The 25,696-nt window shown below is 32.3% G+C and overlaps 1 protein-coding gene and 1 non-coding gene across 2 annotated transcripts; one reads left to right on the forward strand and one right to left on the reverse strand.

The window, feature by feature from the left end:
- The first annotated feature begins 21,190 nt into the window (after nucleotides 1-21,190).
- TRNAD-GUC (transfer RNA aspartic acid (anticodon GUC)) lies at nucleotides 21,191-21,261 on the forward strand. The gene has a single exon. It is a non-coding gene; the product is annotated as a tRNA-Asp (tRNA).
- A 967-nt stretch (nucleotides 21,262-22,228) lies between these two features.
- Nucleotides 22,229-25,476, reverse strand: LOC139870089 (CDT1-like protein a, chloroplastic). The gene is made up of 7 exons (XM_071857941.1): nucleotides 25,265-25,476; nucleotides 24,297-24,416; nucleotides 23,969-24,203; nucleotides 22,865-23,479; nucleotides 22,552-22,753; nucleotides 22,386-22,476; nucleotides 22,229-22,286 (listed from the first exon to the last, which is right to left on the reverse strand). Exons 1-7 carry the CDS (start codon nucleotides 25,474-25,476, stop codon nucleotides 22,229-22,231), a joined length of 1,533 nt encoding a protein of 510 aa, XP_071714042.1.
- Between the last annotated feature and the right edge of the window lie 220 nt (nucleotides 25,477-25,696).

A 25,696-nucleotide genomic window follows, 5' to 3' on the forward strand; every position in this document is an offset into this window, starting at 1 on the left:
ACTAACACATAATACTTCATGATCATACATAAACATATTAACTAACACATGTCATTATTATTATTATGTAACGACCCGACCAAAACCGTTATTGGCGGCGTCGTTAACTTAGGTCCCGTTGCGTGGTCGTAGTCCCTATATGAGACTCGTTTGACCAAAATTATGTCGCGTTCATTTGAAAGGTACAAAGTTTAGTTTAACAAACGGATCGACAATAAGTTTAAGTTTACAAAGTTATAAAGTATGAATGAAATAACTTGCGACATAATTAGTTTGAAACCACAGTTGCTATAAATAGCGTAAGTAAGTAGACAAAAGTTTGAATCCAAAAATGCTATCCCTAGCGTATGCATGCATGGTAGACTCCAATCAAGTAATCAAAGAGTGCGGAAGCGTGTAACAAATAGCCATGTGAAAACCTGAGAAAACATAGAAGAATCTGTCAACGCAAAAACGTTGGTGAAATCATAGGTTTGAGTAAGTGAGTAAAAGTAAAGTAAGTCGAACCACAAGATTTGCAAAGTTGAAATAATAGTAGTACATTCTAAAAGTTAATATTCACAAGCACCCAATTATCAAAGCTTAACGTTCCGTCCGTTGAATACCCCATCAATTAGTGCTAGAACAACACTGTTCCCGAAAATATATTTCATCCGTAGACGGTAGCGAACCGTCAAGGATGAGGGTTGTCAACCCATATGGCCATATAACATAAGTTCTCGCTTACACCATCTGATGTAACTAATGATAATCGGATTGAGGATTTTCGTTCTAAACTTGTATGTAGAATGTTTGTTTTCCCGTTCTTGTGTTCACTTAGTTCAAAAGAATCGTTTATGTTTTCTCATCCCAAAAGTAAGTTTAAAAGAGTAAAAGTGGGACTATGATCTCACCTCGAGTGCACGAGTATAAAGGTACTTCAACAAGTAAACGTGTGCATGAAAGTTGCTTAGCCTTGACCTAAACAAGTAAGTTATATCAATTAACCGGTTACGACACAAGGTCGGGTGAAATGTGTTCAATTAGTCCTATGGCTCGTTACGACTCGATTAAGTATAGCATGTGAATCACGTTGTCAAGTTTCATACAAGAAACAAGTATAAAAGCATGTTAGAATGATTGTATAAAAGTTTGGTTAAGTTTGACTAAAAGTCAAACTTGGTCAAAGTCAACGAAAAAGTCAACGCGTTCGGGTCGGGTCCCGAACTATTTTTCTATGCTAAATATTCATATACAAGTATATTAAAACAAGTTTCATGTGAATCGGAGGTCGGTAGCTAGTCAAACATTTCACGTGAAATGGGACAAAGAGGTCAGAATCTGACCAGGTCTATCTGCGCGCCGCGCGGGGTGAGGTGCGCGCCGCGCCATTTCCTGTACAGGCAATTCTGGTCAGTTTTCAAGTAAGCACTACCCAAAACTCAAATAATCCTAACTCACAAACCGTAAACCTCCTAAACATGTATCTCACGTCGTTGGAAAGGTATTTTAACAAGGAATACAACTAAACACTTTTCCTAGATCATAACCGACAATTTCCAAATCGAAAACATCATCAAAGTTCATCATTTTCAACCAAAAATCAAAGAAACGCATTTTATGATTCGGGAACTTTTAACATACAAATGATATGCCGTTTTGAAGGTAATAACGCATACATTGCAACTAGACGCATATTCCAAGTTTCAATAAACATTTACTACGTCAAAAATCACTAGCCACGTTATCGTTTCAAAATCAATTTCGACACAAATGAGACTTATGATTCACTAATCAAACGCTAGCATACATCACACCATTTCGAAGCTATTTACGCATACAATTTAACTAGTTAACTAGCATACATTCAAACAAGTGTCTCAACTAGCATTCAACCGCATCAAGTTCCTACCAAAACGATAATCGATTCACCAAAAACACATTTCATGTTATTGAGCTAGTTTATCATCATCCAACATATCAAAACGAAGCTAATGAAGTAACTAACACTTTTAACACATACACTTTATCTTATAACATCATTTGAGCAACCAAAACTCAAGATTAAGCTAGACCCATTTGGGTGTTCATGTCATATTTTCAAAACACGAAGAACGAGCATACAAATTACATACACGACATCCCTACGAGCCATAGACACTAATTAACCACTTGACAAGTCTAAAAACGAATTTAACAAGTTAGGGTTTCATGAGAAATTCTTACCCCATGCCATGAGACTAGTATCAAATCGAAGAGGATGAAACGAGGATTCCAAAAGTACAATTTGTTTTGATGTTTGATTCCTTGCTTGAATTTGGATGATGATTGAAGATGATGAAGAATTTAGGATGGGAGTTTTTGGTTGAGAGAAAAGAAGAAAGAAAAAGAAATTAAATGTGGAGGATGGTGGAGAAGTAGTTGACTTAGTCAACTACTAGTGAGTAGTTTGGCCATTTGGTAAAAATGGTCCCTCAATTTTAAGCCGGGTGCGTAATTTAACCAAACGAGATATTTTAAAACGCTAGAGTAAACGAGTGGTGTTAAAATTGAATAGCGGAAATATTATGAACGTTAGTCAACGGAAACTACGAATTTAAATAACGAAAGATATTATAAAAAAAAAGAAGACGGTGTTAAAATTAAATTTTAACGGAAAAACACGGGATGTTACATTATCCACACCTCAAAAGAAATTTCGTCCCGAAATTTAGTTGGAAGTAGTAGTTGTTGAATCTTCATCGAGGTCTTGTGTTGCCGATTCTACGAGTGAGGGAAGGTACGTCCTTGGGTATTTCAACGAACCTGAAGGTCGGGGTCGTATGTTGTTTTAAGGTTTGGTTCCATGATTTTATGGTTTCCGGTCCTCCTAGGAAGTGAGGTTTATCGTCGATAGTGAGTTCATCAAAGAAGATAACAAGCTCTCGTTTCGCAAAACACGTCTTTGAGTTGATACATCGAATGTAGGATAACGGAGACCCAAAATGAGTCAGAAAAGTCTAAACGGCTAGCGACGGGTCCAAAACGCCCCAAGAATTTAAAGGATCGAAATATAGCGGATTTAGCTTCCTACGTTTCCCGAAACGGATTGCACCTTTCCAAGGTGCGACTCTTAACGTGACGCGGTTTCCCACGTGGAATTTGAAATGTTTACGTCTAAATCGGCGTAGCTCATTTGGCGACAACGAGTCGTGTTGGGTCTTTCTTGGATATGGATAAGTTTTCTCGGTCGCTCATGCATAATCCCGGTCCCGGTGAATTGGTCATCGTTTACTTGGTTCGACAAAAGGAGAATGACGTTTCCGGTCATATAAGGTTTCGAAGGCGTGGCGTCAATACTCGAATGAAAATTTTGTAGTAAGAGAGTTTGATTAAAGGCAAAGACGTTTCTCAAGAAAATTTGAAGTTGGTAATACAAATTCGTATTATGGTTTCCAAGGTTTAAATCGCATGTTTGTTCGGTCCGTCGGGTTGTGGATGGTACGCGGTACTCATGTCTAAACGCGGTCCCGAGGCTTTTTGTAAGGTACTCCAAAATCTAGAAGTGAAACGAGGATCTCGATCCGAAACGGGGTACATTTCCCTAAGGCATATTGAACAAGTTTGCTAGGAATTGAAAACGTTAGCTAGGACAAATTTCTCAAGAAAATTCGCGTCGCGGAAGATTTATCGGTTTCCAAAAACGTTCGTCGGGGCAAGTTCTTATCGGGTTTTGAAAACGATTGTTAGGACTATCCACCCTCGCGGCGAATACTTGTATGACGTGAAGAGTCGCTCTCCATTGAGAATTTAGAATAAGGACCTCCTGAACCGGAAGTACGAGGGTGATGCAAGAGAAGTTTCCGCCCCGATGTGAGCATAACGAGTAAATTGTAGTTAGTCAACAAGACTGCGCGAGGACGAGCTAGTATACCCGTGTGACATACGGTTGAAGTCGAATGGAATCGGTAATTCATTCGGAAGCATAAATATAATTTGACAATAATTGAAGGTGTGTCCCCGGTATGGTTGTTATAAATATTCTCGGAGTTTTCGGATGTCCAAACCTGAAAAGATGAAGTCATGTACATGGCACATGGTGGTGTTTAGGTTGATCGAGTCTAACCACCATCACGCGTCACTAGAACTTTGGTATGTCTTACCGTAATATAACTACGTTGATCGAGTGTAGTTATATTACGCTAACTCATACCTCCATTCCCACATCACTCCATAGATTCAAGTTCGTGTCATCGCGAAAATCTAAAATAAACAAAATGTAACGACGTCTCAAACGTGACTCGTATTAAATCGAAAGAATTGGTGCAACTCTGAAGATGCGTTCCCCAAGGGAAGTGTATAGTTGATTGTTCACGTCAATGTGGTTCGAGTCAGACAATATTGTATTTAGGTATGAAAAGAGTAACGAGTCATGATAACAAGTAATACGCAACCGTAGCGATAAATGGTGATGACGATACTCATCTAGAGTAGTGACAGTGACTTTACAATATTCATGGATAGTAAGATGAGACGGGGGGGAATAACAACCAAGGAGTCAGAGTTCCCGAACTAAAGTGGCAGGATACGAGTTCGTATAATGAAGGTTGGGTACCATTAAAAAGTTTTCCTAAGAATGATTCAAGTATAATGCACAAGTAGTCAAGTAAGTGCTATCTATAGCAAATGTATGTCAGAATGCAATGATTAACTATCCGGTTGTAGTCTAGAGTTACTAATGCGTCCTAACGACTCTGTTAGACACACTAATGCATCCTAGTTCTCTACAACCAACGCTCTGATACCACTTGTAACGACCCGACCAAAACCGTTATTGACGGCGTCGTTAACTTAGGTCCCGTTGCGTGGTCGTAGTCCCTATATGAGACTCGTTTGACCAAAATTATGTCGCGTTCATTTGAAAGGTACAAAGTTTAGTTTAACAAACGGATCGACAATAAGTTTAAGTTTACAAAGTTATAAAGTATGAATGAAATAACTTGCGACATAATTAGTTTGAAACCACAGTTGCTATAAATAGCGTAAGTAAGTAGACAAAAGTTTGAATCCAAAAATGCTATCCCTAGCGTATGCATGCATGGTAGACTCCAATCAAGTAATCAAAGAGTGCGGAAGCGTGTAACAAATAGCCATGTGAAAACCTGAGAAAACATAGAAGAATCTGTCAACGCAAAAACGTTGGTGAAATCATAGGTTTGAGTAAGTGAGTAAAAGTAAAGTAAGTCGAACCACAAGATTTGCAAAGTTGAAATAATAGTAGTACATTCTAAAAGTTAATATTCACGAGCACCCAATTATCAAAGCTTAACGTTCCGTCCGTTGAATACCCCATCAATTAGTGCTAGAACAACACTGTTCCCGAAAATATATTTCATCCGTAGACGGTAGCGAACCGTCAAGGATGAGGGTTGTCAACCCATATGGCCATATAACATAAGTTCTCGCTTACACCATCTGATGTAACTAATGATAATCAGATTGAGGATTTTCGTTCTAAACTCGTATGTAGAATGTTTGTTTTCCCGTTCTTGTGTTCACTTAGTTCAAAAGAATCGTTTATGTTTTCTCATCCCAAAAGTAAGTTTAGAAGAGTAAAAGTGGGACTATGATCTCACCTCGAGTGCACGAGTATAAAGGTACTTCAACAAGTAAACGTGTGCATGAAAGTTGCTTAGCCTTGACCTAAACAAGTAAGTTATATCAATTAACCGGTTACGACACAAGGTCGGGTGAAATGTGTTCAATTAGTCCTATGGCTCGTTACGACTCGATTAAGTATAGCATGTGAATCACGTTGTCAAGTTTCATACAAGAAACAAGTATAAAAGCATGTTAGAATGATTGTATAAAAGTTTGGTTAAGTTTGACTAAAAGTCAAACTTGGTCAAAGTCAACAAAAAAGTCAACGCGTTCGGGTCGGGTCCCGAACTATTTTTCTATGCTAAATATTCATATACAAGTATATTAAAACAAGTTTCATGTGAATCGGAGGTCGGTAGCTAGTCAAACATTTCACGTGAAATGGGACAAAGAGGTCAGAATCTGACCAGGTCTATCTGCGCGCCGCGCGGGGTGAGGTGTGCGCCGCGCCATTTCCTGTACAGGCAATTCTGGTCAGTTTTCAAGTAAGCACGACCCAAAACTCAAATAATCCTAACTCACAAACCGCAAACCTCCTAAACATGTATCTCACGTCGTTGGAAAGGTATTTTAACAAGGAATACAACTAAACACTTTTCCTAGATCATAACCGACAATTTGCAAATCGAAAACATCATCAAAGTTCATCATTTTCAACCAAAAATCAAAGAAACGCATTTTATGATTCGGGAACTTTTAACATACAAATGATATGCCGTTTTGAAGGTAATAACGCATACATTGCAACTAGACGCATATTCCAAGTTTCAATAAACATTTACTACGTCAAAAATCACTAGCCACGTTATCGTTTCAAAATCAATTTCGACACAAATGAGACTTATGATTCACTAATCAAACGCTAGCATACATCACACCATTTCGAAGCTATTTACACATACAATTTAACTAGTTAACTAGCATACATTCAAACAAGTGTCTCAACTAGCATTCAACCGCATCAAGTTCCTACCAAAACGATAATCGATTCACCAAAAACACATTTCATGTTATTGAGCTAGTTTATCATCATCCAACATATCAAAACGAAGCTAATGAAGTAACTAACACTTTTAACACATACACTTTATCTTATAACATCATTTGAGCAACCAAAACTCAAGATTAAGCTAGACCCATTTGGGTGTTCATGTCATATTTTCAAAACACGAAGAACGAGCATACAAATTACATACACGACATCCCTACGAGCCATAGACACTAATTAACCACTTGACAAGTCTAAAAACGAATTTAACAAGTTAGGGTTTCATGAGAAATTCTTACCCCATGCCATGAGACTAGTATCAAATCGAAGAGGATGAAACGAGGATTCCAAAAGTACAATTTGTTTTGATGTTTGATTCCTTGCTTGAATTTGGATGATGATTGAAGATGATGAAGAATTTAGGATGGGAGTTTTTGGTTGAGAGAAAAGAAGAAAGAAAAAGAAATTAAATGTGGAGGATGGTGGAGAAGTAGTTGACTTAGTCAACTACTAGTGAGTAGTTTGGCCATTTGGTAAAAATGGTCCCTCAATTTTAAGCCGGGTGCGTAATTTAACCAAACGAGATATTTTAAAACGCTAGAGTAAACGAGTGGTGTTAAAATTGAATAGCGGAAATATTATGAACGTTAGTCAACGGAAACTACGAATTTAAATAACGAAAGATATTATAAAAAAAAAGAAGACGGTGTTAAAATTAAATTTTAACGGAAAAACACGGGATGTTACATATTACTCATTAACTTAATCTTATTAACATAATCTAATCATATTCCTTATAGTTATTCATACAACATTATTAACTCATATGCATTAATAATACTTAAAGTAAATAAGTTACATGAAGCTAGGGTTTAAGGCTACCTTAATAGGAGATAGAGATCAAGAAGATGATGATGATTGTGGACTGCAGCAGAAAAGAGAAACCAGCAGCTAGAATCACGATCAAACAGGAGGTTTTTATTGGCTTGTTTGAGCGCGAAAACAGCAGGAAGATCCAGAAGAAAAATGAAGCAATAAGGACTTGATGTTGGGCTGTTTGATGGCGAATTGCAGCAGGAGAATAGCAGCAATAATTGGTCGATTAGGGGCTGTTAGTGTTCGAAACAGAAATTAAACAGCAGCAGGAAAACAATGGCGATTGCAGGCTGTTAAAGGGTCACGTTTTGCAGCAGGAAAACAGAAGGACGAAGGGATGTTAGGGATGTCGAATGGAGGCTGTTAGAGGTTGTTTTTGGTGGGGCTTATGTGTCGATGCAGGTGGGATGAAGGCTGCCAAAATTCAGTCGACTCTAGCAGCTCACGAATGGGCTTTTTAGGTCGACAAAAAGAGGGAAAACAAGCTGGAAAAGTGTCGATTAATGCAGCAAGGAATGGGATTTGTGGTTTATTTTTGGGATGCAACATGAGGCTTTATATAGGAACAAATCAAGAATTGCGATTAACTTGGGATTCTAGGAACTTGATGATCAAGAATAGATTAACATTGGAATACAAGCAATTAGAATTAGACTAGTATTGGTTAACTTAATGATCATGCTTATTTTCCTATTTTCTTTTAATTAAACCCCGCTAGCCAAATTATTTCATGTATATATTTATTTTTATTTTTTTTATTCGGCAATTTACTATATTTATATATTTTATATATTTTTTTATATAGTTATTATTATTATTATTAAGGTTACATTTATTTGAAATACATTTTATTTAATTTTTAGCCCCTAACTTTTATTAATTTAATTCGGTTCCAAATAGTTTATATAAATTTTTAAAGGTTATATATTGTCACCTTTTAAATATTACATATAGTTTATTTATTAATTTAATATTAGGGTTAGGGTTTAAGATTAATAAATTCAAGTATTAATTAAGATCATTAATTATGAACGGATAAAAATCCTAACTCAAATACACAAAACAACCTGGTGAAACCCTAAGGGCATTTTAGTCACTTCAGAACGGAATAATGAGGGTTGTTATATGGAAGCCATTAGTGTTCATGTGGTTAATTAATTTTGAATAGAGTCAAAATTAGGGCTTGATGATGATTGTAGCCCGATTGTCGAATTAGTTGAGTTTATAAACTTAAAATGAGTTAAGTTAAAGTATAAACTTGTGTTGGTGGCGTTTTGAAGTCAAAACTTGTAAATGTGAGAATTTGACTTTGTTAAGGGTCAAAATGGGTTTTGGGTGAATATGCGAACTAGTGTGTGTTTAATGGCTATATGTGGTGTCTTTGGGTATTTCGGGAACGCGGGAACTAGTCTCGTTAGTTTTGGACCTTCGGGTAGCGTGACGAGAGTCCAAATGAGTTTGTATTGATGATTATGTGATAAACGGAATAGGTACGTTCCATTGGCGAGTTGCGGGATTTGGATTGCACTTCATCGAGGCGTTAAGGTGAGTGGAATAATTATGTATGTATGTATATAATGTATTTATTTGTGTGGCGTGAAATGTAGGGTAGTCGCGGTGTTAAGACACCACATAATACGTAACGAGTGGGTTAGTCGCGGTGTTAAGACATCACTCTGGAAATTAATGAAATGTGGGGTAGTCGCGGTGTTAAGACACCACATAATACGTAACGAGTGGGTTAGTCGCGGTGTTAAGACACCACTCCGGAAATTAATGAAATGTGGGGTAGTCGCGGTGTTAAGACACCACATAATACGTAACGAGTAGGTTAGTTGAGGTGTTAAGACACCTCTCCGGAAATTAATGAAATGTGGGGTAGTCGCGGTGTTAAGACACCACATAATATGTAATGAGTGGGTTAGTCGCGGTGTTAAGACACCACTCCGGAAATTAATGAAATGTGGGGTAGTCGCGGTGTTAAGACACCACATAATATGTAACGAGTGGGTTAGTCGCGGTGTTAAGACACCACTCCAGGATATAATGACATGTGGGTTAGTCGCGGTGTTAAGAAACCACATTGTCATAGAGGGTGGGTTAGTCGCGGTGTTAAGACACCACCCGAGGGTTAGTGATACGCGGTGTTAAGTACACTAATGGGTGTTATGAACTCTGATGGTCTCTTGCGAGCACCATTCCCTTGTACGATTGGTTAACCATGGTTGTGTGTTGTAGTGTAGCATATTATATTGTTTGAATTGTATGCTATCGTTAGTGCTAGCTTGCGGTATTGGAGATTTAGCGTCATACTTTGCAATGGTATGCTAATTTGAATTGCTAGCGTGTATGAGGTATTTGTGTAAGTGTTTGCAAGTAAGTAGATTATATATGTATATGTATAATTATTGCATTCACTAAGCTTTATGCTTACCCCTCTCGTTGTTTACCTTTTTACAGGTATTGTGATTGTAAGGCTAGCTAGTCGTTAGACTAGATGTGTAGGAGCGCTTGGGCTCGGTGGGGTAGCTTTCGGAGATTTGGACGCAGATTGGGGATTTGGTAGTCCCCGGGATTATGCTCTTGGTATTGGGTTGAGTTATTGAGTATTAACCCGTGTTTTGTGTAATTGGGTCATTGTTACAAATAATTTTGTAATATGTCATTTGTGCACCAAAGGTTATATTAAGTTGTTAAACGTAACGTTATGATATTATGTTTTCGGTTAAAACAGAGTTGAAAATGTTATGTATTATTAACGGGATATTGGGACCTAACAAAAAAAATGTGCTTCGTTTTTGGTAAACGGATTTGGGTCATTACACGTAAAGATAACTTTATGGAGCTTGATATTCAATCACAGTTACAGTAAGTAGAGTATCATATTGATGGAAAAATAAAACATATCATTTAAGTTTGTAGAAGGTGCACCTGATTTTGTTGAAGAGCTTATCTGTTATGGTTAATACAATATCATTAAACTTTTTGGTTTCATGTGCAGGTGGTAGTATATCTTTAGTGGAGTTGGTGGATGTAGCTGTAAATGTTCACTCATATAGTAATATACTTCACGAGGAAATAAAGATGACCCAAAAAATAATTTAGGAGTACAGAGTCAACACATCCAAATGCCAAAATGAGTTAGATTGTTATTCACACTTCAATAAAAATCAGAAGGTGTTGGATCACTCATGTAACACAATAGTTTTGGATTTTTTTGATATAGAAAAATTAAGGAAGCATTTAATTTGCATATTGTGTTTTTGAAATGACTACAAGGTAATTATTAGCTCAAATATTTTTGTGCCTTTGTTTGCCGAGAAAATGTAAGCATGGGATCTTTGAATTTGTAATGCAATGCTTCGGTTATGAATATTTTGATTTGTAAAGTGTTTCATATTTGGAAATCGTTGACAATATTTTATGTTGCAAATATAGATGTTCTATAATGTACCATTCAACTCGTGGTTTCAAGGAGTATGTTCCATTGTAGCACCAAACACCTTTTTTCCAACCTTTTGAAAAAAATAACTATCGGTATGTAAATATTAAATTTTAACAATTCTTTTTTTAAAAACCCGTGTTTTCACTAGTCTTGAAACTAGTTACATTACCATAACTATAACTATGTTTTAATATATAAAGCATATCAAATTTAAATATAAATATAAATTTTCATATAAATAAAATTATAATAAAAATATGTTATTAAACTGTAAGTTTTCTTAAACGGCATATATTGTAATTTATAAACATTAAAATTAAATTTTAATATAAACATTAAAGAAACTTTCGGATTATAAAATGTAGCTTGAGTGTATGAATTTTTATATTGTTAGCTTTTGAGTCTATTTTAAAAAGAGTAACTTCAAACTAGGTTAAAACTGAGAAAAAGTTAATATTATTATGATTATTATTATTATTTATTATTATTATTATTTATTATTATTATTATTTATTATTATTATTATTATTATTATTATTGATATTAATAATATAATTTCAAGAATTATTAGTATTTTTATTAGTATCATTAGAATTATTAGTGTTTGTATAAGTATTATTGGTAATTTTTTTCGTTAGTATTATTATTTTTATTATTATTGGTATTATTAGTATTATTCGTACTTTTTGTATTATTAGTATTTTTAATAGTAGTATTTAGCATTTTTATTATTATTTCAATACAATTATTATTATTATTATTATTATTATTATTATTATTATTATTATTATTATTATTATTATTATTATTATTCATATTAGTATTAATATAATTCATTTTTATTATTAGAATTATTAATATTACTATTAGTATTATTTTTATATTATTAGTATTATTATTATTGATATTCTTATTATCATTACTCGCATTCTTTTTAATATTATTATTATTAATAATAGTGTTTATATTCTTATTATTATTTTAGTACTATTATTATTATTATCATTAACATTATAGATATTAATATTATTATTAATATTAATATTAATATTATTATTATTATTATTATTATTATTATTATTATTATTATTATTGTTGTTGTTATTGTTGTTGTTCTTATTATAATATAATTACTATTATTCCAAGTGTTATTAGTACTTTTAATAATCTTATTAGAATTATCGGTATTTTCAATAGTATCATTGGTAATTTTATTAGTATTTTTGGCGCTATTTTAATTTTAGTATTATTATTGTTTTTATTAGTATCATTAGTATTATTTTATTTTTACTATTAATTTTGATTATATTAGTATTTTTATTTGTATTATTGATATTATTTGAATTAGTATTTTTATTAATATTAATAATAATTTTAATAGTATTATTATCAAATATTTTATTATTAGTATTAATATTTTATTATTATTATTATTATGATTATTATTATTAGTATTATTAGTATTTTTATTATTATTTTTATTATTATTAATATTTATTTTTACTAATGATATTAGTATTGTGATTAATATTATTAGTATTATTATACTATTTACCGGTATAATTAAAGTAATATTAATAATAATAGTTTTATTAATATTATTAATAATATTATTATTGTTATTAGTATTGTTATTGTTATAATTATTATTAGTATTATTACTATAATAAGATTTATTATTTCTATAATTAGTACTACTATTAGTATTTACTAGGAAAATACCGGCCTGCACGATGCGACGGGGCCTTTCGAATTGCATATTCATGTTGAACGTAGCGTTATGTATTTACAGAATTAAAAACGCGTTGTTATGGGTATGTTTGGAAACACGTGGTTAGTACTTAGTATACATAATGGAATCCGCATTTTTAACGCCGAGAAATTGCATTAAAAGGAAAAGAACCATCGATATGATGTGGTTAGTTTGAGTTATTTATTATACGTGTACATATACGTATGAAAGATATCCTGAAATGTTTAGCGTTTTTTAAAAATAGTCTGTTTCGGGCATAGCTAGTTGCATTGTGTTCGTAAAATTATTTCGAGTTGAAGAGTGGAGTCGGAAAAATTTAACTCTCGGCGAGAGGGAAGATACGGCCCGGTGAAAATTTGGATGGAGTTTGTTTAAGTTTTTTTTTTATAAAATAATGATTTTACACTTTTTACCCCCAAAAACTTTGCACATTTAACATAGTTTGGTGGGTTGTTTTAAAAATTTGATGTGTGATGTCTTTTTCAACTTGTTGCAACGATCAAACTCTGGGTGTGGTTTAGTATATATAAAAATTAGTATATTGTGATTATTAATGCTATTATTAGTATTAAAAATATTTTATATATATATATATATATATATATATATATATATATATATATATATATATATATATATATATATATATATATATATATATTTATATTATTTCTATTATTATTAGTATAGTAATCTTATTATTGGTATTATTAGTATTACTTGTATTATTAGTATTATTATTAGTATTATTATTAGTACTGTCACTATTATTATTAGTGTTATCAGTATTATTGGCATTGTTATTATATTATATTATATATATATATATATCTAATAGACAAAAGTTATAAATAGTAACTAAGGGTATTTTTGACTTTTTACCTTTTTTATATTTTAACTAAATTTCATTTCACTAACAAAGCCCCCCACACTTTTAAAAAAAATTCAAATCGACCCTCCAAACAGGAGGGTAAAGTGTCAAATAACCATTTTTATAAAACATCTTAAATAAACTCCACCCAAATACTCAACGGGTCATATCTTCTCGCTCGCAACGAGTTAAATTTTTCCGACACCATCGTTAAACTCGAAATAATTTTAGGAACACAATGTCACTAACTATACGCAAAACGGACAATTTTAAAAAAAGCTAAATACTTGGGGTACTTTTCATACACGTTGATTTTGCGTTAAATTTTAAAAGTCGACAATTCCATATCAAAACGCGGAGATGCACATATATTGTTAATTTAAAAAAACATTTATCTTTCACGGGTTATGCCTTTTAGTTCGACTCGAGTTGCGCTTCAACGACATCATCGTTAGCCACGAAATAATTTTATAAACTAAACGCAATAAAATACATTGAAAATCGAACCCCCGGCGCGAAGCGACAGTTCGAAAACTAGTTAATACTATTAATATTATTAGTATTTTGTTTAATATTAAATATTATTAGTATTTTTATTACTTTTTAGTATTATTAGTATTGTTAATATAATTATTAACTTTTTTTAGTATTATTAGTATTTATAATAGTATTATTACTATTTGTTAGTATTTTTGTTAGTAGAAGAATTATTGATATTTATATTAGTATTATTAGTAGCATTAATTGTAGTTTATTAGTATTGTTATTATTTTTATTAGTATTATTAATAATTTTTTTTAATATTCTTAGTAATATTATTAATATTCGTAGTATTTTATTTACATTATTAGTTTTATTATTAGTATTACTAGCTTAAAGCCCGCGACTTCGCCGGGTTTTTTTAAGTGTATGTTTGTGAATATATATTTTTAATAATTGGTGGTAAAGGTAAAAAGATATAGACGGTTTGAATATGGAATTTCCATAACTAAAAGAATTCAAACTGCGAATATTAGTAACAGAAAGTCTATCTTTTCTCTTATACTATATGACTTATTTCCCACAAGTTATTCCATGATTGCAATCTCTTAATGTGTTGATGAATTGTGAAGATAGCAAACGCCTTTTGTTTGATTAATAATATCTTGTGGATGTCATGAAACATAAGAGCTTGTACTTTAATCAAGAATATACCTTTCCGGCTTTCCCATCTTTGCAATATCCAACGGGAGGGAAGAGATTGAACCGATTCCATCGATTAGTCCTTTATTACTAAGAGAAATCTTCATCGTGTTTCCTGGTAATTGTCTACTTGAAACTTTGATAATCTTTGCTTACCCGAATAATTACTAAAACCAAGTTTATCGGTTTTAGTAACACTCCTTTTGATGCTTCGTGGGTCTAAAGTTACTTTTTGTTATCCACTTCATTTGGCATCCTTTCACTTACTGACTTTGACCAAGTCTGCATCACAAAATTTCATGTATTAAGAAGAGAAACGATTGAAAAATACAGAATTTTGAATAACACATGTAATTAAGTAATTAATGAGATATTATGCATTGGAGAACTTGGTGAATTCTGACCCGTTGAACAAAAAAACCTTTTGGCGTGTATCGTTTTCAGCTAAGTTTTAAAAAACAGATACCTTTGGGTTTTTAAAATTTAAAAAGGAACTTACTATAAGAAAATGTCAATGCCCCGTTCCAAAAATGTCCCATTTTAACACATCCCTATACAACATGACCATTTTGACACGAACAGTTCCAAAAATGGCCCTGTTTGACATGGTCTTTTTCGAAGACCGAGTAATCCAGAAAGCCACCTTCTTCAGTCGGTTTCATTTTTTTCCCAACGCAATGATGTAAACTCAAAGCAGACATTTGTACCTACACCATGAAAGTAAGGTTCAACAACCCAATTTCAGCCACTAAATGGTGATACCTCAAAATAACAGCCACCAAATCAAATTTTTATTTGTCCCATTAATAGCATTTTACATATTATTTGTTGTTAGGTTGATTAGAAAAGAAAACAATAATTAATTGCATCAACCATTCACTTCTCCAACCCAACACAGAAAGAGCTTCTAATAATTTCAGCAGCCACACTAACTTTGAAGCTCAAATATAAATTTAGTTAGGACATTGCCAGACCTAAACTGGTTAGCGACGATGGTTTTCCCATTTTGGTACATTAATTTAGCTAGTCTATATACATAAATGATAAAGAAGGTCTTAGGTAAGCTAAAAGCCTTCAACACAAACTGCCATTTAGAGGAAATGCAAACACTATTATCATATAAACGCCTCTAGTTATACACAACATTCAAAGAGAGTAAAAAAGCAGCATGTTGAACAACTCATACCCATGTTACACGAAACACAAATAACACATTGACATACATATATACATACATACAGAATACATGAACATCATTGCAGAATCAAGAGAAGTAATTTCTCGTCTTGAACATTGATTGTTAAAGAATTTAGATTATAGCTTGTGTTTACAGTTTGGGAAGGATAACTAGATATAATTGAAAGAATAAAAACATTTACCTTCTGATCAAGAGTGATCCATTCATCAGTTGAATCATCAGTGACTGTACCTCCAATAACCATATTTGTAGTTTGTCTAACTCTTTCTTCAGTCCTTGAAACTTCTGCACCAAACTCCTAATAGTTAGTCTACGCATCTTAATCACAACTTAAGTAGACGATGAAGGTATGTTTTCATTATTACTATCATTATTACAACATTTAACTTGAATAACCACCTTCGATCCCTAATTGATACTGCTGTTTTGAAGCCACTCCACCGCCACTTCCAGCAGCTTTTTGCTGCTGTTTCTGACCAAAATCCATCACCAAAACCGAAGGTTTTGGACTGCTACTGCTATCGCCTTTTGTTGCTGCTGTTCGGCAACCAAACACACTAAAAAATGCTTGAATTTCGCTGCGGTTGGCTCCTGTTTTGCTGCTGCTGCTGTCCCTGATTTGTTGCAGCTGTTCGGCGACCAAAACCCACCCATAAAAGCCACGATTTTTGCTATTTGTGTTGCTCGAACACCCCTCAAAAACCGCTGCAGTTGCTGCTCCTTTTGTGCTGCTGTTGCACCTTATTTTTGCTGTGACCGAGATTCAAGCCCAATCCAAACCCTTGACTTCTGCTGCAATTTTTCCGTCAAGTTCCAAACCATCATAGATGATCAACCATTTCGCTAAGAAACTAATCTCTTGTATTGATACTGAGATCTGTATTTTATGCTGCTTGAAAGCGAGATAAGTGAAATAAAGTTAAGCAGATAGTTATATTTTTTAATGAATACGTGCATAGGAAACATGATCTGGCATCGTTTCTGTAACAAAGGTTGTAATTTTTGGAACAACAACATTCAAGGCACTTGGCCATAAAAACGAAGTGGAATGTAGTAAACATGTATGCAATCACCATAAAAACGTAAAAAAGAAGGAAAAAAAACGGAAAATTCCTTAAGTAGACATGAATGCACTAACATGTACCACAAAGTATAAGTGAGTTTTACCAAATATATCATCAGACTTTAAACTCCATTGTTATGATGAATATCAATGATCAATGAAGTAGATTTAAACCTACTATACGCTGCATTCAAAAGCCAGCTACTGAAAGATACTGAATGTTAGAACAAAACCATAATTTATTAGCAGCTTTGAGTTAGGTTGTGGCCCAAACCTACAAAACATTTGTATAATAATGAATATCAACAATGTGCCTTGACATTAAATGATCTTTTCGAACATAGATTAATCCAATCAAACACTCTGCCCACTGAAATAGATCACACTAACAAATCATAATCGACAAAGAGATATAGATATTTTTAAAACTAATTCATCTTATTTAAGAATCGATAACATGAACCGTAATTTCATATTAAAAGAATTAATCAATAGCTTTCAGTTCATTATAAAACAATACTCATCAATCATGTAAACGAATTTAAGGTTCAAAAATTTACAGGATGAATACCATTATCGATTGTGACAGCGGAGATGGTGGCGAAGATAGTTACAAAGGTGACGAAAGTGATGCCGACGGATGGAGTTTTATCACCTCAAACCCTAATATTTACCCCAAATCAACAATCGATTACAATTTTGGAACAGAACCTTTAGATCAATATAAACACATACTAACCTCTGAACTGTTTGTGTTATTGTATAAGAATATGTTTGATTTTACTTGCTTTTTTCTTTAATTTATTGATTTAAGATTTTAATTAAGGATCTATTTTTGTGTTTAAGGCTAATAGGATTTTTTTTAATTGTTTGTTTAGTGAAAGTTCTTGATTTAAGCGACAAGAAGATTACAAAGGTGAACCTATTTTTTGAAATTTGTGCGAGTTTATTTTTTGAGGGGTAGTTCGGTAATCAAATAAAGCAAAGTGAAGATTATGAAGTCATAATACAGATTAGGTAAAATTTAATGGTCTAGATTAGTGGTTATTAATTAAAAGATTAAATTTAGCTTTTTAAAATGACTTATTTTTTGGTTTAGAAATTCCTCATTCACCATTATTCTGTCCAATTTCTTTAAAACACCACAATTAGAATTTTTCAAGGACTTGGTCCAGGTAAAGTGGAACCCTGAATTCCCTATATCCTCTACTTCAATAGAATTAACACAATCATTAAATTCAGACATTTCTTCTGTAATGGATGAGCCACCTGCAGAGTGCTCATCTACTTTCCTTGTGACATTAAAATCCCCAAGGATAACCCAAGGTTTATCCTTAGTAATGTTACTTTGCATTAACAACTCATTCCATAATTTCCTTCTTTCTCTACCATTGTTACTTGCATATATAATACTACCATACCATTTAACATGAAGATCCCTAAATTCAAATAAGCAAAAGATGACCTGTTTACTTACATGAATAGGGGTAACATTAACAGATTGATTATCCCACCCCAATATGATTCTGCAGCTATTAGGGCTCTGTTTGACATTTGAAATCCATTCCCAATTTCTGAAAACATTATTGCATACAGCATCTAAATTCTGCTCCTTGAGGTGAGTTTCAATAGCTGCACATATACTTAATCTCTTTGTTTATACTCTGTACACATTCCCCTAATGTTCCATACTGCTAATTTGTACTCCATTTAAACAAAGGGAAACAAGTTACAATAACATACTGGGATCACCCTTTCCCAGTTCATTCTCACCAATATGACCAGTATCATCATTCTCATATACATCCTCTGCATTCTCATCATCAGAGATATTTGTAACAGTTTGCTTATTCCACTGGATTTTAAAGTACTGCTTCATGTCATAGTTCCATTTTTGCAATTCAATCTTAGAAGGCTTACACTTAGCTTTAAGAAACTTATCAACAATTAATCTATGATCAATCATTGGATCACTTAGTTCATCCTCATTGTCTGATAGAACTGCAAATTTATTTGCACTTTTCTTAAATTCCTTAGCACTATTTTCCTTCAGTTTCCACATTTTAGGGGGAGTATTGTCATTCTCATTCTTCAGTTTCCACTTTTCTTAAATGACCTATTTTTAGTTTTGTTATTATATATAGAATAGATAGATAGATAGATAGATAGATAGATAGATAGATTATTGTAATGTAATTCTAAGTTATAAATTATAATAATATAATAAAAATAATTTATTATCTAGAGATTACGAATATGATTATTGGTTACGTTAACTATTTTACAACAATACCAGATAGATAAATTAACTCATGTGTCAAATAAAGGACTGACATTCACGATTCATTTGTTGAAAATATAAGAAGGAAAAGGAAAAAAGTAATTAAAAATAAATCAAACTACGGAATAAGCGGACACAAACTTTACATCTAGTTATATATAACTCCAAAAAGTGAACGTATTCTTTTGAAATTCGTGCGAGTTTATTTTTCAAGGGGTAATTTGGTAATCAAATAAAGCAAGGTGAAGATTATGAGGTCATAATCCAGATTAGGTAAAATTTAATGGTCTAGATTAGTGGTGTTTAATTAAATGGATGGCTAAGATTAAATTTAACTTTTTAAAATGACCTATTTTTACTTTTGTTATTATATATAGAATAGATTAGTTTTAGTATTATTATTATTAGTAGTAGTAGTACTTATAATGATTTTATTAGTATTATTATTACTATTAGTTTTAGTATTATTAGTGTTATTATTATTAATATTATTAATCTTCTATTATTAATATTATTAATTTATATATTTATTACTATTATTATAGTAATATTTCTACCATTAGTTTTATTAGTATTAATATGTATTGTTATTATTATTAGTATTTTGATTAATATAATTAGTATTATTACTAATTACTAATAATATATGTGTATTTTTATTAATATTATTACTATTATTAACATTTTCATTAATATTTATATTAGTATTATATGCATTATTAGCATTATTAGCATTACTAGTATTATTGCTATTTTTAGTATTATTTGTTTTTAGTATTATTTGAATTATTCGTATTTATATTAGTATTATAAGTATTATTGTTTGTATTATTGCTATTTTTAGTATTATTAATATTTTTATTCGTATTATTAGTGCTTAATGAATTATCTTACTTAATACATTATTATATTAGTATTACTATTATTATTAATATTATTGGTATTAGTAAATTATTATTAGTATTATTACTATTTTTTAGTATTATTAGTATTTTACTATTTTATTACTTTTTTAGTAATATTAGTATTTTTTATTACTATTATTATTATTATTATTATTATTTCTGTTAGTACTATTATTAGAGATATTAGTATTTATATTTATATTTTTATCAATATTCGCGATAAATAGAAAAAGAAGTCACATTCAGAATGAGATCAAATGATCATCATGTTAGTGATTTTATTATCATCTTACAATCATTTTAAGTAGTTATAATTTACATGAAACAAAGGCTATTAAATTAGTCTCAATAACGGGTTTGAAGAATGTGAAGTACACACTCATAAAAGTTACCTGGATAGTGTCGCATATATAGTGGAGTCAAGGGGCAGTGCCCCTTGCGGAGGTCTAGGGGCAAAGCCTTGTTCAACACACCAATCAAGACTCTTGTAAGTCTCCGTTTTCTTCTGTAGCGGGCGTCTTGTTAGGTCTAATACTATTCGGCAATTCCAAAACGTATTTTTTGCTAAAACAAGATTACTACGAATAACATAAGCTTGCATTGTTTCATGTATATCTCATACAGAAGGGTAATCATATATCCACCATCGAAATTAATTCATCCACCACAAATATGCATTATTTAGTTGTACAGTACAACCTGTTAATACACAGTTTGTGGTGGATAGAGTAATTTGGATGGTGGAAAAATCAACTCTCCATACAGAAACTTCATATGAATTATGAATTCATTAAAAAAAAAAAAAAAAGAGATTTTTATGGTAGTTTTTAGACACTAATAAATAAAACTTACCCAATATTTTTGAAGCTTTGCATACTTTACTTAAAATCTAACAGTCTGATTTATCATAATAGTCACAATCACAACTGTACGTCATTAAGCTTCAAGTTTATTTGCCACCACTTTCTATTTTTATAAGTAGAGAGAAACTAAATGATAAAATAAAATTGCACCAGTGGTCTAGTGGTAGAATAGTACCCTGTCACGGTACAGACCCGGGTTCGATTCCCGGCTGGTGCATTTTTTTTTTTCTTCCTTTCCATACCTATAATTTTTAGATTATTACGAGTACTTTTATACTTTATTAGTGAGACAGGTTATCATCACTTGTGGTCTTTTTTTCTAATTGTTTTCCTTTAAAACACGTCACAGCAACATTGACTCGCAATTTATATCTTCAACACAATCTTAGAAAAAAAGATATACTTTCATCATGTTCGAATCCAATAAACTTTGAGATCACCGGCGTACCTCATATCTAGAACCTCCGCTGAACTGATGGTTTGGTTGATTCCACCACGTTGCGACTATTTGTGAACCTTAACGTTTACATGATCAAAATCTGCATAAGCCATAATTAGTAAGTGTGACTGCACAACCCTACAAACACATCTTTGTCTCCCTTCCTCCCTCCTTATAACCCCTTGAACACTCAGCTCATTATTCAATTTCATCATGTCATCCATTTAGTGGCTGATTTAGGACCAATTTTTTTTTTTTTTATGATAGATACTTATTTCAATGGTGTCAACAAAAAAAATTTACAATATCCACTAGTGTCACTAATTAAAAATACAAAATAATTTCCTTCTGGCACTGGCTCTCCTTTTGGTGCATGCAAATTTCTAAGGCGAAAATGTGCCACTGATTGCATCTTTGCAGTTTATTTTTGCTGCTATTCATAAAGTGTTTGGTGCAAGCAATGATTCCTCTTAAGTTAGTAAACTAACAAGTTTTGTAATTTAATGTGTTACTACAAAAGAATGTACTGTAGTATAATGGCTTTCTTAATTTACAATCAGAAATATCGACAAAAAAACACTTTGAGAGTAACTTTTATATATTATAAAAGTATTAAAAATCGATCAAACTAAAAAGAAGGCTGTACAAAGAAATATATAAACAAAAAACCAAAACTGCAAGAATGCCAAATATGTCCTATACAATCACTGGATATGTTTAATCCGAGAGTTTAAGTTAGTCTCTTTCAGTTAGCTTCTGATAATCTTTTGCGCATCGACTCCGGGCTAGATATTTTGTTTACACTGCAAACAGAAGAAAAGATTGTCAATCAAAAGTCAAAACCTGTAAATGTTAAAGAAACTAAACAAAGGTTATACTATTGCAAATAAAATGGTCTTTACCAAAACAAACAATCACCACTCAATGCCCTTTTCTCGTAAATCCATTCAGAAGCTAGCTCTTTCAGCAACCTGAGCTGCTCATCAACTTCCCCTGTAGGTAAATTCAAAATTAGTTTTTACAGTTTTACTATGATGAGACAGTAAGAGACTTTTGACCGAGGCTTACTTCGGTCAATCATGTCCAATTGGCTTGAAATAATCATATGAACAAGTTCCTCTTTTTTGACCACTGAGTGCTTGATTGAATGAAAGAAAAACCAAAGACTGTCGAAGAGTCTAGGTAACCCAGCGATCATTTGCTTCCTCCATTTAGCTTGCGAGATCGATGAATCCTTCTCCTCTATGGCTTTTTGTTCCTTCTCTTTAATCTGAAATAATAATAATAATAATAATAATAATTAGACACGTGTCAGCATAAAATTGTAGTTGGTGTCACATGTATTGTCTCAACATTATGCTGCTGCATTTAATGAACTTACTGAAGCAAAGAGATCCTCTGAAAGAATATCACAAAGGTCATCATCATCATCATCATCATCATCATCATCAACATCATCCTTGGATACCCTCCTGACCGGAGTTTTAATCTTTACAGGAGAGTCAAACGTTAATGAACGTCTGGTTAATTTGCTCGGAGATGGTTTGCTAGATGACATCATTGACTCGTCATCCGGGGTCATTAAACACCGTTTTTGTGCTGCTTGTGCAGGTGTAACACTAAATGGGGTCAAAATAAGTTTCGCAGGAGTTTTATCAATGGAAGACAAATCTTTCATCTTGATTGGCGTTTCAGGTAGCTTTTCAGACTCTTTTACTGGGGTTAAAACAAGCTTCGGGTTTGGTAAGAAATCCACTTTGGTCAATCCCTTTGATTTTTGATCCACAGTTTCTATATCGTAGTTACACGATTGTTTCGAAAAACGTCTTTTGAATGACTGGGGCAAATGAGATGCTACTGCTGCTTGCTGTCCAAAGCTTCCATGTGTACTATTCTGAACTGAGACCATATTGGGCTTTTCAATTGCGATCGAAGATTTCAATTGGGCCGATCGATTGAACGGCACAGGTAACATTCCCTCTGGGACATCAGCTCCCTAATTACAAAAAAATTACCTTATGAATCAAACAAACTTTCAAAAAACAGAATTTTAAGCAACGAAGCATATTATCCATAATTATCTATTACTCCCTCCGTCTGAATTTAATAGTTGTGGAATGACTTTTTTTCCTTAACTTTGACTTTAAATAACTTTTAACTTTGACTTTAAATAACTTTTTTGTGTTATATAATACATAATGAAATTTATATGAACAAATTAAGTTTTAAATAATGTTTTATATATCCTTTCAATTGGTATAACTTTCATCAAGTATTATATAGCACAAAAAAGTTATTACAGTCAAATTTATGAAAAAAGTCAACACATAACTATTAAATTGAGATGGAGGGAGTAGAATCAAAAGACCTCAATACATATTTAAAAGCAAAATGCAAGAGCTAAAATACTTAAGCAACATAAATGATGACCAAAGATACAATGCAATAACTAAAATAAATAACTAGATGCACTCAAGAGTAATACCTCGGGGTTGGATTTACAAAACTTCACAAGTCTTTTTCGAAACAATTTACTCAACCGTATATTCGCACTATCCGAATCCATCATCTCATCGTTCTTTACAATACCAAAATCCAAACTCACATAAAGCACCAGTTTTATACAACAAGTATGCTCATCACGAAAAAACATCTTCTTTAACTCAATGACCTCTGGCAAAATAAACTTAATCTGCGCTAAATGACTGTAACAAAACCTCCTATACATTAAAAACAAACAATCAGTAACACATCACAATTACATTACAATTTACATTAAAACACATAAAGACTTCAAATTTGATGAAATATACCTATCTGCCAAAATCTCCACTTGTCGACGAATGTTTGAAAATGTCAACATTGACCCTTTCAGTTGAAGCAGCCTAATCGAACATTGCAAGCTATTGAAAAATTTATCCAGCATTTCATACCTAAACATGATATTTATATCAGCATCATCAGCATTATACACAAATGTGTTAATACATACACAAAACTGTAAATCTGTATATATCTATATACTTTATGAATGTTTGTATCTATGTTTGTATATGTGTTTGTACCTAAACATCAAATTAATATCAGCATCATCAATATTATACACAGACGTGTTAGATATGAACACAACAAATACATACACAAATCTGTAAATATATACACACACAAATCTATACTTTATAAAATGTTTGTATCTATGATTGTATATGTATATATATAAATATATGCATAAATACACACACGATTAGATTAGATACAGCCACCTATACATTATACATACACACATGATGTCATGATATCATATACAGATCTGTATCTATATATGTATGTGGTGTGTAAATAAGCAATATACAATCAACAGGCCGTCTCAACAATTTAAAGGACCTAAACGAAATAAAAAAGGGCCCACATATACGTTAAATTTTTTTAATATGCATAAAAAAAACAATACTCCAATTTATTTATTTATTTACTTACATTGTATTTAACTATTAAAAACAAGTTATTTTAACTTAAATTGACAATTTTTTATTTGATTTAATTTAATATATTGAGAAAAATATTTAGGTATTCAAAATTTTGAGCCCTTTTAAATTTTTGAGTCATTCTAAATTTTCGGGCCCTAGCGGTTGTCTATCTTGCCTATACTCGAATAGGCCTCTGCATATCAATCAATCACTATTTTTTTAAATATACATGTATATGTATGTGAGTGCATTTATATCATTATATGTATATATGTATATAAATATGAAAATAAATTCAATTGAAAGAAACTTACTTTTCTGGAAGTAATTTGGGGGCAATTGGTTTTACAATTAGGGTTTCAGTTGCAGCATCTCCAAAAATCAACGTATCTGAAGAAACTTCAGGTTTCAGATCTGATTTACAGAGCTGTTTAGCAGCTTCTCGAACTTGATTAACCGACCGGAGTGACTGCCGGCGAATGACAGGTGTCCGCGGCGGCGGTGTTAGTCTTTCCGGTGTGTTCATGTTCACGGTGTTTGTTAGTTTTTGAGGGAATTAAGAAAGAAGAGAAACGGATTACGGAGTATAAAGTAGGGCTTTTTGGCGCGAATGATTGACAGATCAGCAATAGCGCCAAATCTTACGTGGACGCGGGCCGGGGAACCATTATGTAATTTATTATGTTTTGTTTTGACCCCCTACGTTTTATATCTTTGGAAGTTTTACACATTAGAGATCTTTTGTA

The sequence above is a fragment of the Rutidosis leptorrhynchoides genome, chromosome 10 (assembly GCF_046630445.1).
Source record: "Rutidosis leptorrhynchoides isolate AG116_Rl617_1_P2 chromosome 10, CSIRO_AGI_Rlap_v1, whole genome shotgun sequence".
Taxonomy (NCBI): Eukaryota; Viridiplantae; Streptophyta; class Magnoliopsida; order Asterales; family Asteraceae; genus Rutidosis; species Rutidosis leptorrhynchoides.

Excerpts from the sequence above, each read along its gene's own strand:
- LOC139870089 (XM_071857941.1), bottom strand. The coding sequence starts at position 25,476 with ATGAACACACCGGAAAGACTAACACCGCCGCCGCGGACACCTGTCATT. Across the intron at positions 22,754-22,864 it reads CAGAGGATCTCTTTGCTTCA|ATTAAAGAGAAGGAACAAAA; the intron begins GTAAGTTCATTA and ends TTATTATTTCAG. Across the intron at positions 22,287-22,385 it reads AGTGGTGATTGTTTGTTTTG|TGTAAACAAAATATCTAGCC; the intron begins GTAAAGACCATT and ends TTCTGTTTGCAG.